The sequence below is a fragment of the Hypomesus transpacificus genome, chromosome 4 (genome assembly GCF_021917145.1).
Source record: "Hypomesus transpacificus isolate Combined female chromosome 4, fHypTra1, whole genome shotgun sequence".
NCBI classification, from domain to species: domain Eukaryota; kingdom Metazoa; phylum Chordata; class Actinopteri; order Osmeriformes; family Osmeridae; genus Hypomesus; species Hypomesus transpacificus.
In genome coordinates this window covers 11164600-11176400 of record NC_061063.1, presented here as the reverse complement: position 1 = coordinate 11176400, position 11801 = coordinate 11164600, and the positions used below count along the sequence as shown (strand labels likewise).

General features: G+C 46.5%; 2 protein-coding genes across 2 annotated transcripts; one reads left to right on the top strand and one right to left on the bottom strand.

The window, feature by feature from the left end:
• The first annotated feature begins 749 nt into the window (after nucleotides 1-749).
• Nucleotides 750-6144, top strand: LOC124466901 (prostate stem cell antigen-like). The gene is made up of 3 exons (XM_047018852.1): nucleotides 750-1890; nucleotides 3061-3180; nucleotides 4484-6144. Exons 1-3 carry the CDS (start codon nucleotides 1839-1841, stop codon nucleotides 4693-4695), a joined length of 384 nt encoding a protein of 127 aa, XP_046874808.1. The 5' UTR covers nucleotides 750-1838; the 3' UTR covers nucleotides 4696-6144.
• Nucleotides 6145-8131: 1987 nt separating this feature from the next.
• Nucleotides 8132-11751, bottom strand: clic1 (chloride intracellular channel 1). The gene is made up of 7 exons (XM_047019825.1): nucleotides 11596-11751; nucleotides 11194-11264; nucleotides 10089-10198; nucleotides 9710-9835; nucleotides 9256-9362; nucleotides 8648-8829; nucleotides 8132-8324 (listed from the first exon to the last, which is right to left on the bottom strand). Exons 2-7 carry the CDS (start codon nucleotides 11233-11235, stop codon nucleotides 8163-8165), a joined length of 729 nt encoding a protein of 242 aa, XP_046875781.1. The 5' UTR covers nucleotides 11236-11264; nucleotides 11596-11751; the 3' UTR covers nucleotides 8132-8162.
• Nucleotides 11752-11801: the final 50 nt, after the last annotated feature.

Below are 11801 nucleotides of genomic sequence, written 5' to 3'. Positions count from 1 at the left end.
CTAAACGCTCCATCAAGTGACACAGATGGTGTGTGTGTGTTCTGGGCAGTACAAAATGACTGACAGGGCGGTACAATATTCTCTTCTAGCGTCAATTGTGTGCTATTGCACTCCACAAAGATGTTGTAAACACTTAACCAGACTGAGGAGAGAGAGGTAGAAGGTGAGGACAGGAGTGAGCGAGACATAGAGAGAGAGAGGGGTTGACCTGTATCTGAGAGAGAGAGAGAGAAACAGAATGGGAGACAGAAAGAGACAGCGAGGGAGGGGGAGCGAGGGATTGAGCTGGATTTGACAGGGAGAGAGAGAGCGAGCGGGGAGGGGGGAGGATACAGACAGGATTAAAAAACACCATCTGTCCGCCTGGCTACTGCCTCCACCCTTCCAGTGAGACCCAGACTCACTCAGCACTGTGACGGATGAGAGGGCCGTACACATCTGCTCCAGCTCACAACATCAGACTATATCAGCACCTCCTCCACCTCTTCCATCACCTCCACCTCCTCCCTCTCCTCTTCCTCCATCTCCTCCTCCTCCTCCATCTCTTCCTCCACCTTTATCTCCTCCATCTCTTCCTCCTCCTCCATCTCCTCCTCCTCCTCCCCCTCCCCTTCCTTCCCCTCCCCCTCCCCTTCCTTCCCCTCCTCCTCCATCTCCTCCTCCTCCATCTCCTCCTCCTCCATCTCCTCCCCCTCCTCCTCCCCCTCCTCCACCTCCCTCTCCTCCTCCTCCATCTTCTCCATCTCCTGTTCGTCTTAGCTCTCCTCTTCGCTCACATCATCATCCTGTTTTTTACCTTCAGTTTCTCCCTCTTCTCAAATCCCCCTTCCCAGGCCGGCGTGTCTGTGTTTCCCGAGCGTGTCGACATTCCTGGAACCTCAGGTTGCCTGAACAGTGTGTTTACAATCACTGGTAAACAGTTTATCCATCCTGACCCCACCCTGTCACAAGACAGCCATCACTTGACTGCCCTCCCTCCCCACCTCACGTCTCACATTAGGCAGCTGAGATAATACAGTTAGTTCCTCTATCTTTCTCTCTCTATCTATCTCTCAATCTCTATCCATCTCTTTCTATCTCTCTCTCTATCTCCTGATTTCTGTTTCCCTTGTTGTGTATTTCCTCCCCCACCTGTCAGTAACTCTGTTCCAGTCTCAAGGCACAGACTTGACATACAGCTCAGGTTAGGGTTAGGGTTACCGTTCAAATGTGTTGTGTGTGAAACTGTTCCACTCTTTCTTAATTTCAGTCAAAAATTAATTGCGTTTAACTTCCTGTAGAAAATCACAATGTCACATAGCAAACACCCTAACCCAAAATATAGTACAAAGCATAGGCCCTACTGCCTAAATCTTCCTACTCAGATATATATTTAGGCAGCACAGGCATCAGCATGACCTGGTTAACCCTCAAATCAAATTACTGAACCTCGGGGAGGGAAGCATGTTTTTACAAGTATTGGCAGTCTGACTAAGACTGCTAGAGAGACAACTGATGAAATACGGGTTGGGAGGCTGAGGGGACGACACAAATTACATCTTGATCGTTACTTACTACAGTAACTTACTTGCCGGTTACAGTAGGAGCACAGAGTTTTAGAGAGAAAGACGGAGAAAGAGAGAGAGAAAGAGTGAGAGAAAAGTTTGGGGAAACATTCCATGCGACTTGGTGAGAGTGAGAAAAAGAGTGAGGTGAAACATTGATAAATTAAATTGGAAGTATACGGTGCTTCCTATCAGTGGAACAGGGAGCTGGAGAGACTTGGAAAAGACGGACACTTTGAAATCTTGAAACTAAAGTTCCTCAGTGATCAACTTGAGAAGATCTTGATAAGGAAGATGTCTCGTCCACAAATCTTCCTCCTCCTTCTGTGTTGTCTTCCCCTGGCAGGTACGTAGGAAACAGGACGCTTTTCATCCAACCCGATGTAAAGGGAGAGATTTGAACCTGCGATATCTGGATCTGCAGTTAGTCGAGCTATGCTTAGTATTAAGCGACCTAGAGAGTGACCCTGTTCAGCTGACTGGTGTGTTAGAAAAGCCTGCTGTGTTAAAGGTAGGGTTGGTGACTGGTGTGTTAGAAAAGCCTGCTGTGTTAAAGGTAGGCTTGGTGACTGGTGTGTTAGAAAAGCCTGCTGTGTTAAAGGTAGGGTTGGTGACTGGTGTGTTAGAAAAGCCTGCTGTGTTAAAGGTAGGGTTGGTGACTGGTGTGTTAGAAAAGCCTGCTGTGTTAAGGGTAGGGTTGGTGACTGGTGTGTTAGAAAAGCCTGCTGTGTTAAAGGTAGGGTTGGTGACTGGTGTGTTAGAAAAGCCTGCTGTGTTAAAGGTAGGGTTGGTGACTGGTGTGTTAGAAAAGCCTGCTGTGTTAAAGGCAGGGTCGGTGACGGTGTTGAGGTGCACCTTTTTATGGGTTTTCTTAAATACATTTCACATCCTGATAGTAGCCAAGAAATCTAAAGGTGTGCCAAAAATATCTGTGGATATTGCAGGAGTGTGATATACACGACCAATTGTTTAGTGTTGACTGAACTTCATAATTGGACAGTCTATCTGTCTGTCTGTCTCCCGGAAGTGGTCAGGCATGTGTTTTGGAGAACTGGCTCTGGAGGGGGGTCGGGGCGATATTAAGGTTTGAATCTTTTCGAAGTCGAGCCAAAATTGCTAGATTCGCCTCATTTACCGACCCTACCTTTAAGGTTAGAATCCACCTCATCATTTTGGATGACACTGACAATTCTCAGGATTTGGCAGTCAAACAATAAAAGTAAAAAGCGTCTCACTCTAAATTACAATCATTCAGCATCCGGCGGTTCAGACTACTTCCAGCTGCAGTGTGGCCTCAAGTTCTCCCTCCTACATAAAGTCAATGCATGTCACAATCTTAACTGTTATAATCCAATGTATTTTTTCAATTTGTAAAATCTAGGGGGAAACCTAGGTCGTGTTGATCTGCAGTTCATTGCTTCACCACTGAGCGGAACCTGCCTCAAAGAAACAGTGGTTTCCTTTTCTGTGTCTGCATGTCTGTTTCCTCCCTGATCAAACATTCCTCTGTCTCCAGCTGCTCTGCGCTGCTACACTTGTGTGTTCCCGGCCATCTCTCCTCTGGACTGCCTCAAGTTCCCCCAGGAGTGCCCAGCAGGACAGCACTGCCTGGCTAGCACGGCTGTCGGCACCCGAGGTGGGACTCACTGTGTGTGTGTGTGTGTGTGTGTGTGAGGGTGGGTGGTGTGTGTATGAAGGGAGGGAGGGTGGAAAAGATAAACTGAGAGACAGATGTGAGGATGTGTTAAAAAAGAGAGGATAGACAGACAGAGTGGGAGAGAAAGACGGAGAGAAAGAGAAAAATAAATATACGAGAGAGTGAGGAGCATAGGATATAAAATGTGGTTTCAGTGACTGTGAGTCTGGACTGTGGGTGTAGTGGGTGTGGAGCAACACAGTAGTAGATGACTCACCAAGCTGCTGTCCCGGGCAGACAAGTGAAATGTCATAATGTAAGATGTTTTACAGGCTTCATGAGGACTAGCCCTCCTCCTCCCGGCTCTGTTAAACGCACAAAACAAAAGCCTAGCTGAAAAAGCCATTGTTTTCATCACGCCAGTTGTCTTAGCTCACTAATGCCTATTGTGCCATCAAATTATCTCTCAAAATATCTGTGTGGCACAGCGGGTGGGGTCTAAACCATGTCTTAATTACGGAGAATGAAGGGAATGTGTTAACATGCTGGGGCACCCTGGTGTCTTACTTGCTACAATTGCGTGCCACATACCACAGGAATCCGGGTTTGATTCCAGCCTGGGGCCATGTCCTCCCCTCTCTCTCTCCCTACATCTACCGTCTATCTTGAACTGTCACCATCCGATAAAGCATCAAAACACCACAAAATTGTATCTTTGACATAAGAAACAGAAACACTGTCATCCTCTGAAATGCCCTGTGTCTTCTTAATCTCTGTTGCCCAGTAAAGCACCTCCATGTGTCCATCAGTCCCCGATGGATGGAGCCTCTCTCCTGGATAAAAGACAGCCTTTAGGCTCCTATAATGTGTTCGTTTAACAGTTATTTCCAAAACGATGGTCAAAGGGGAAATCGAACCCGCAACCTGATCTGCATTCACATGCTCTAAGCCACGCCCACCCATGGCTCTCTCTCCAGACTGATTTAATCATGGACGCACCCTGATGCATGCTGTACATCTTATTACTAGGCCTGTAACTGATTACAGGAGTCTCATGATGAAGTAAGTCCCCACCCAGCATCGCTAGAGCATTCACGCTATCTCTATACTCAGTGTGGTGTGTATCTGTAGACCAGCTCAAGATGAGCTACATGACTAGTAGTGTCAGGTGTGTCAGGTGTTAGCACTCTCACAAACCTCACTACACAAACACTCCCGGTGTTACGTCAACACTCCGAACCCGAGCAGCGTGCGGGAGGATCACCGCAAACGGCTCCCAAATGTCCCTCCTTTCCCTCCGTAGGGGCGCTGCGTGTGGTGCTGTACGAGAAGAGCTGTGCCATTCCTGCCCAGTGCGGCCGGAGCGGGGAGAAGGAGACGGCCGGCCTCCACTTCAACTACACCAACGAGTGCTGCGACGTGGACCTGTGCAACGCAGCAGCGAGGCCAGCTGCCCTGGGCTGGACAGGAGCCGGCCTCTGCCTGCTCCCTGCCCTGCATCTGCTGCTACTGTGAGCAAGCGCAGGAGACTGCTGGGGTTCTGCTGGGCCACACTACAACCTGCTGAGGTTCTACTGGGTTCCACTAGAACCTGCTACGGTTCTGCTGGGCCACACTACAACCTGCTGAGGTTCTACTGGGTTCCACTAGAACCTGCTGGGGTTCTGCTGGGCCACACTACAACCTGCTGAGGTTCTACTGGGTTCCACTAGAACCTGCTACGGTTCTGCTGGGCCACACTACAACCTGCTGAGGTTCTACTGGGTTCCACTAGAACCTGCTGGGGTTCTGCTGGGCCACACTACAACCTGCTAAGGTTCTACTGGGTTCCACTAGAACCTGCTGGGGTTCTGCTGGGCCACACTACAACCTGCTGAGGTTCTACTGGGTTCCACTAGAACCTGCTGGGGTTCTGCTGGGCCACACTACAACCTGCTGAGGTTCTACTGGATTCCACTAGAACCTGCTGGGGTTCAACTGGGTTCCACTAGAACCTGCTGAGGTTCTACTGGGTTCCACTACAACCTGCTGAGTTTCTACTGGGCCATACTAGAGCCTGCTGGGGTTGTACTGGGTTCCACCAGACCCTGCTGAGGTTCTGCTGGGTTCCACTAGAACCTGCTGTGGCTTTGTAGGTCCTCACCAGATGAGGGTGTGCTCGGAACCCGATGTGAAAGTTACTAACCTGAATGTATCTGTCTCCCTGCCTGCTCCAGTGCAGTTCTGCAGGAACACACACACAGAACACACACACACAGAACACACACACACAGAACACACACACACAGAACACACACACACTCACTAGCAATGCACAGTTTTTACTTTCTTTCTCAAAGACTGTGTGTCGTTAAAATATACCGACATGTTGATCATATGTACCATATATAATAATAATAATGTCTGATTTGTATAGCGCTTCTCCGGAGCTCAAGAACGCTCAAGGACAATAAAATTAAAACATGGACAAACACTAAACGTAAAAAGTACCAAGCAATCAAACACTAAAATGAAACAGAGAAAATACGTAGCAACAGATTAGGACAAATAACATTGAGAAAACAGGTATGTATATATCAAACACAGTTCAAAGAACCGTTAACACCATGTCTGTTCAATGTGTAACATTCCTTCTCAATGGTGCTGTAGTTAGTAGTAATTTGTACTTTCGTTTATTGATTGATTTATTGTGAGTGAAAAAAGATTGAGCAGGAGACAAATTTCCAATTTAGTTTTTTGTAATTTAACATTTTTATTAAAAGTTTAGGAAACGTCTTTAAGAGTTAAAAACAAGATACAAAATAAGATTTGATTGTCTTCATTATTCACCTAAAAAAGTTGACACAAGGGCTTAAAACCAGAGGGAATACATTACATAGGGAAGCAGCAAAATACAGGTTAAGAGAGGTGAAATAACCAAACTGAGAAGGAGAATTAAACAAAAGAAACAAAACAAAAAGAAAATGAAGTGTCAGGGAGTGTACGCTAACAAAGAAGAAGTTAAGAGCCGTAAAAAAGTCCCTGAAGTGACGTCATATCTAGTCTTACAGTATAATAAAGTCGATATAACCGCTACAAAGACAACTAAAATAAAACAACAGCTTTGAAATTCTACAGACTTGGTCCCTTTCAACAAATAGCTGTAACAGCAGAGCTAAAGGTAATTGCCCAGTTAAAGTTGGTCTTGTTGTACAGATATTCATTACTAACTGCAGCAACAGATGTAACAGTCATGCCAGTGGCTGGATTGGACGACATGTTATGGGTATACAGAGGGTTCTTCTGTCCCATATTGTTTTGTAAAACTAAAAACAGACAAAACTGAAACTGATGTGAAGTTTGTTATCTTCAATTATGTGAATTGCACTTAAGTGAAACTTTTTTTTCTCCAAAATCCCTTACTGTGATTCAAATGAATTAACTAATGAACAACCAACACTTCCAATCTAAAGACAACTAACAGTTACGGTTATTTCCACAATGACTTCTTCCAACTGTGTGCAACGCATGATTTGTGGGAAGGACGTTTGTTTGTTGTTGTAACAACCTCATCACCTGAATAAAACCCACCAACAACCCTTCATGAGCTAGCTATTTTACATTCTTCATCCTTTCATTCTGTATCAGCGCAACAAATCTGTCAGCATGCGACTGATTAATGAATCAACCGCTTCAGTCCTTAGGCTGCCTCTTGTTTTATATTCATTTTAATAATAATTTAATTATACATCTTTACAAATAATTTGGTCAGGACTGTATAAAAATAACAGTTTTTCTGCTTGATTCCGGTTATTTCCCTTAAAGGCGAATCAAACATATGACCTAAGTCAAACGCTTCTTAATAAACTTCAGATCCCACAAATAAGCAACAATAACCATCATTTCTCCCAGAGTAACACTGCAATATAGTTCCTCTCACTAAAAACCACAATTCTTCAATTTGAACTGGGATAGCAGGTCATTTAACTTGGCATGGCAATCTCACAACACATGGTCAAAAACTATTCCTTCTCTTGCGCTATGAGGACAGAAAATAGGAAGCTAAGGTCTGTTGAAACCATTTCCTGTCTTGGGCATGTTGAGAGTGGTTCCTCCCCACAGCATGCCCGACGCTAAAGACAAACTTTCCCCTTGCCTGTCTCTCAAGCTTTCAGTCACGAAGGACAAACAACAACCCTAAACATGCTCTGTAGTCTTGACACTTTCACTAAAACTTTTGTTTTATTGCCGCCCTCCAAAGTCACAATGTCAACAGTCTTGTTTCCTAAGAAGCATCTCTGTTGTGTAATGTTTTCTATGCAGACACACCTCAAACTAGTTAAGCTGGTGTGCCCTGGGTCACCTTGTTTGACAGATATCTTTCCACTAGATTAACTTAGACCGAGGGGCTACTAAGCACAATTTGGCATTATAAGCAGTGAGGGATTAGCTAAAGAATAAAATACAAACAGCCATAAGCTCTATGGTCCTCCTAAAAGCTTCATCTAGTAGGCTACTGAGGGAAGCAGAAGCACGGATATGCAACTAAAACCAGAGTTAGACTCGGGGCCAACAAAGCCTCAAACAGCCCGTGAAATGTTTCCAACTATTGACACCTGTGGCACAGTCAAGGCTGTAGTTTTTAGATTGTGTTCGTGGGTGTGTATTTACATTATGTGTGTGTTCTGCTAATGTTCATGCCTCACTAGCTCCCTCCCTCCCTGCCTCCCTCCCTCCCTCACCCCCTGCCTCCCTGCCTCCCTCCCTCACCCCCTGCCTCCCTCCCTCCCTCACCCTCCCTCCCTCCCTCACCCTCTGCCTCCCTCCCTCCCTCCCTCATCCCCTGCCTCCCTCCCTCCCTCACCCTCTGCCTCCCTCTCTCCCTCCCTCACCCCCTGCCTCCCTCCCTCCCTCACCCTCTGCCTCCCTCCCTCCCTCCCTCACCCCCTGCCTCCCTCCCTCCCTCCCTCCCTCACCCCCTGCCTCCCTCCCTCCCTCCCCCTCTACTTGAGAGCCTTGGCCACGGAGGCGTAGGCCATGTGGATCTCGGCGTCGTTGGGGCAGGTGGAGGAGAACTCCTCACGGGCGTAGGCTGCGTCCAGGTACCGCCACAGGTTAGCCAGGGAGCGGGGGATGGCGTAGCTTCGGTACTTCAGACACACCACCTGTCAGAGGAGAGAGGAAGGGGGGGAGTGAGAAAGGGAGAGAAAAGAGAGGGGAGGAGAGAGGATTGAAGGGAGAGACAATGATGGGTGAAGAAAATTGAAAGAGAGACAGAGAGAGAAAGTTAAAAAATGTACACACGTAAAAGAAATCTCCACCGACTAAAAATAAAAACAACTAGCTGAGCTTTCACTGTGGTCGAAAACAGGCTCAGCTCCTGAACCCCTGTTTGAGATCAATAATGCTTCAGCTAAATCTCCCTCAGCGGTGAATCACCACAAAGCTCTCAACTTCTTCCAGAGGCATCTTAAAAACAGCAGGTTACCTTGACGATGTGCAGCTTGGGCAGCAGGTTGCAGTCAGCCAGCGTCAGGGCCTGGCCGTCCAGGAAGGGGCGGGAAGAGGAAGTGACATCATCTGCGCTATTCTCATCGATCTCGTCAGGAAGTGGAGAGCCGAGGTAGTCATCAAGCTTCTTCAGAGCCTTCAGCAGGCCTTTCTCTAGATCTGACACAACCACACATACACCCATTGAGTTACATTATACAGATAAATTACACTAGGTTGGTTTTCAAATGTGGGTGTGATAGTTTTTCTTTTTTATAACTGAGGATGCAGGCATTTAATACAACTTACTCACTAACAAGTGTGTGGGAGACAGATTTGCCGTTTTTAGAAGTGTATGGGACATGCCCTACCCATGAATACTGAAACCTGCTCCCCTGGCTATATTATATTCTATCAAGACAACCCCAACCAGTTTGTGACAGAGGGAGAAAGAGGCTCAAGACAGAACGGCTCGAACAAAACACACTCCCCGCTGCTTTGCAAGTCAAGGACAGATAAGAGGTTTAAGGTGACTGGTTACACACAACGCTGTTTCGTTTGACATGGAGGGATTCTCTCCAGAACGTCCTGAAGGACACGACTCACTGTCGTTGAGCTGGGGGTTTGAGTTCTTGATGTAGGCTGAGAACTTGGAGAACACATCCAGCCCGGCCGTGTTGGACTCTGGGTTCTGGGCTGCCAGACGAGGATACCTGGAGGAGGAGGTGGGGGGGGGGGGGGAGAGGGGGAGGGGAGGAAGAGGAGGGGGAGAGGGGGAGGAGAAGGGGAGAGGGGGAGGGGGGGGGGAGAGGGGGAGGGGGATGAGGGGGAGAGGGGGGGAGGAGGAGGCGGGGGGGAGAGGGGGAGGAGGAGGGGATTTAGCCTGTAGCCCACACATGTTTGTCTGCAGTGTGACAATAAGGAGTCCTACTATGCCACAAAGCAAGCATGTTCTCTTTCGTTACGAACTATATAATATGGGATGATGATTGAGCATAGAGTGAATGGATGGATGGAGGGAGGGAGTGAAAGATGGATAGATAGAGCAAGGGATGGTTACTTAGGAGGGGCCAGGTTCTCCTCCAGGAACTCCTCTATCTTGTTGGTGTCGGTCTTCACCTCTGTCCCGTACAGCAGGAAAGGAGGCTGGGCCCCAGGAGCCAGGTCCTTCAGGATGTCTGGCTTCCTGTACACAGAGGAGAGGAGTGTGTGTGTGTGTGTGTGTGTGTGTGTGTGTGTGTGTGTGTGAGGAACAGGACAAAGACAGGATGAGAGAGAGAATGTGGAGGAGGCTGCGAGGAAGTCAAACACCAGCCCACTAGCCTGGCTGGACATTGCAGAAACCCCTCTCAATGAGGTTAACATCATACAAACAAAACCCTACACACAGCTCAAACACGCACATGCACTTCATTCATAGACAAACAAAATGGCCGCACCTCTTCATGTCCACTGTGGTGACATTAAAGGTGACTCCTTTCAGCCACAGCACCATGAACAGGCGCTGGGAGAAAGGACAGTTGCCGATGCTCTGGCCGTCACTGCCTGCCTACGGACAAGAGGAGGGTGTTGAGATGAAGACACTGTACAAGGTTTCATTTACACTAGGACATTTGGCCTCACAAGTGGAAAAAAAACCCCTACTTAAATCCAGTTTAAGTGTACTTAATCGCTAAATACATTTTCCTTATGTGTTATCATTTTCTACACAGTTAGAAGTGTACTTTAAATGTACAAATGTTGTATATTCACATACTTATTGACAACTTTAATACGTGTATGTATGTTTTGTACTTTGTAATCTCTCTTTGTAATATCTCTGTAGTTGTAGCCTAACCAACGCCCTACAGTGTTTCTATTTCAGGAGGTGGAGTAGCTTCAGTCACCCTTACAATGCCAATTGTATGATGGAAAGAGGCCTTCAAATCTAAGACTACTAACAGGAAATCGGCCTTTTGCGAGGTTACAACGCCAGCTTTCATACTTTAAGAAAAAGGGGGGTTTGTCCAGGCAGCCTACATGCGTTCGGACAATAAAATCTTTATATAAAGTTAAGGACCATGCAGGGGGGGGAAAAAACGGACTTTTTAAAATCCCGTTTTCTCTTTAAGACAACAGATCTGACCAGCAAACTAAATATAGAGTTATATCATGTTAATGTACATTTAATTAGATTAGTCTAGTCTTGCTAGTTTAACCCGTGCCAGGTAGCCTACCGTAAAGGTAATGCTACAGAATAAAACGTTTTGATTCATTAATAGTAGGCCTACATTTGCGAATGTGTTAATGTTTAGGCTGCTATTAGGCCTACTGGGTCATTTGAGTCTTTTAATAAGGGGAACAAGACAGATAGCTTACTGTTTCGCTCGCTGTCGCAGTGATACGTTATCAGTCATCAAGCTTTCCTAAACAGTCTAATTAGGTTTTCACTTGAGATTACATTGTTGCACTGTAATAATGTCACCATCTATTCATGTCACATTAATGACAAACTAGCCTACTGTTGACACAGTGTAAATGCATGTAACACAAAGCTTAGCCTACCTTTACGAAAAGTTCAACCTGCGGTCGATTTTCGTCACTCATCTTTGTAGCAAGTCTTGTCGCACAAAAATCTGTAAATCAACAGTTGGTTTTACAGATGGACGGCTAATTATAATGCAGATAAGTATCAGTCTATTTTCTGCAATAGGATATTGTTTTGAATGTTTCTAAAGTCGAGTTGAGTCAACGCCTTGAATTTAGTTGAACATCCGGACCCTTCCGCTAAATTAAACTGGCGAATAACCAAAGCAGCCGTAGCGAAACAGAAATTTGTGTCATGATTTGCATCATCAACTCTACAGCTGCTTTCGTCACAGAGCTTTCGGAGACTTTGATGGCGACAATCCTAAATACGATAGGCTACTACACTATGGTAGCCTACTAATATCCGTAGTTACCTACCTCAGTCTTGCTCTGAGCGTTTGGAGTGGTACGACCGCCCTGTCTGTCTGTTTCTCCACCCTACGATACCACTTTATTCCTCCATTTCCTGACCCTGGTGGGTTACGGGACAGACCATGAGATTATTTGAGAGGGAACTCTTGCGTAGTCCTGGATAAGCGGCGACACGAGAGGCGGTGATTGTGTGAACGATGGGAACACATGAG

Coding starts and splice junctions, on each gene's coding strand:
- LOC124466901 (XM_047018852.1), top strand. CDS start 1,839: ATGTCTCGTCCACAAATCTTCCTCCTCCTTCTGTGTTGTCTTCCCCTG. Junction 1,891..3,060: donor GTGTTGTCTTCCCCTGGCAG/GTACGTAGGAAA, acceptor CTCTGTCTCCAG/CTGCTCTGCGCTGCTACACT. Junction 3,181..4,483: donor CACGGCTGTCGGCACCCGAG/GTGGGACTCACT, acceptor TTCCCTCCGTAG/GGGCGCTGCGTGTGGTGCTG.
- clic1 (XM_047019825.1), bottom strand. CDS start 11,235: ATGAGTGACGAAAATCGACCGCAGGTTGAACTTTTCGTAAAG. Junction 9,836..10,088: donor ACCACAGTGGACATGAAGAG/GTGCGGCCATTT, acceptor CTCTGTGTACAG/GAAGCCAGACATCCTGAAGG. Junction 9,363..9,709: donor GAGAACCTGGCCCCTCCTAA/GTAACCATCCCT, acceptor CTCCTCCTCCAG/GTATCCTCGTCTGGCAGCCC.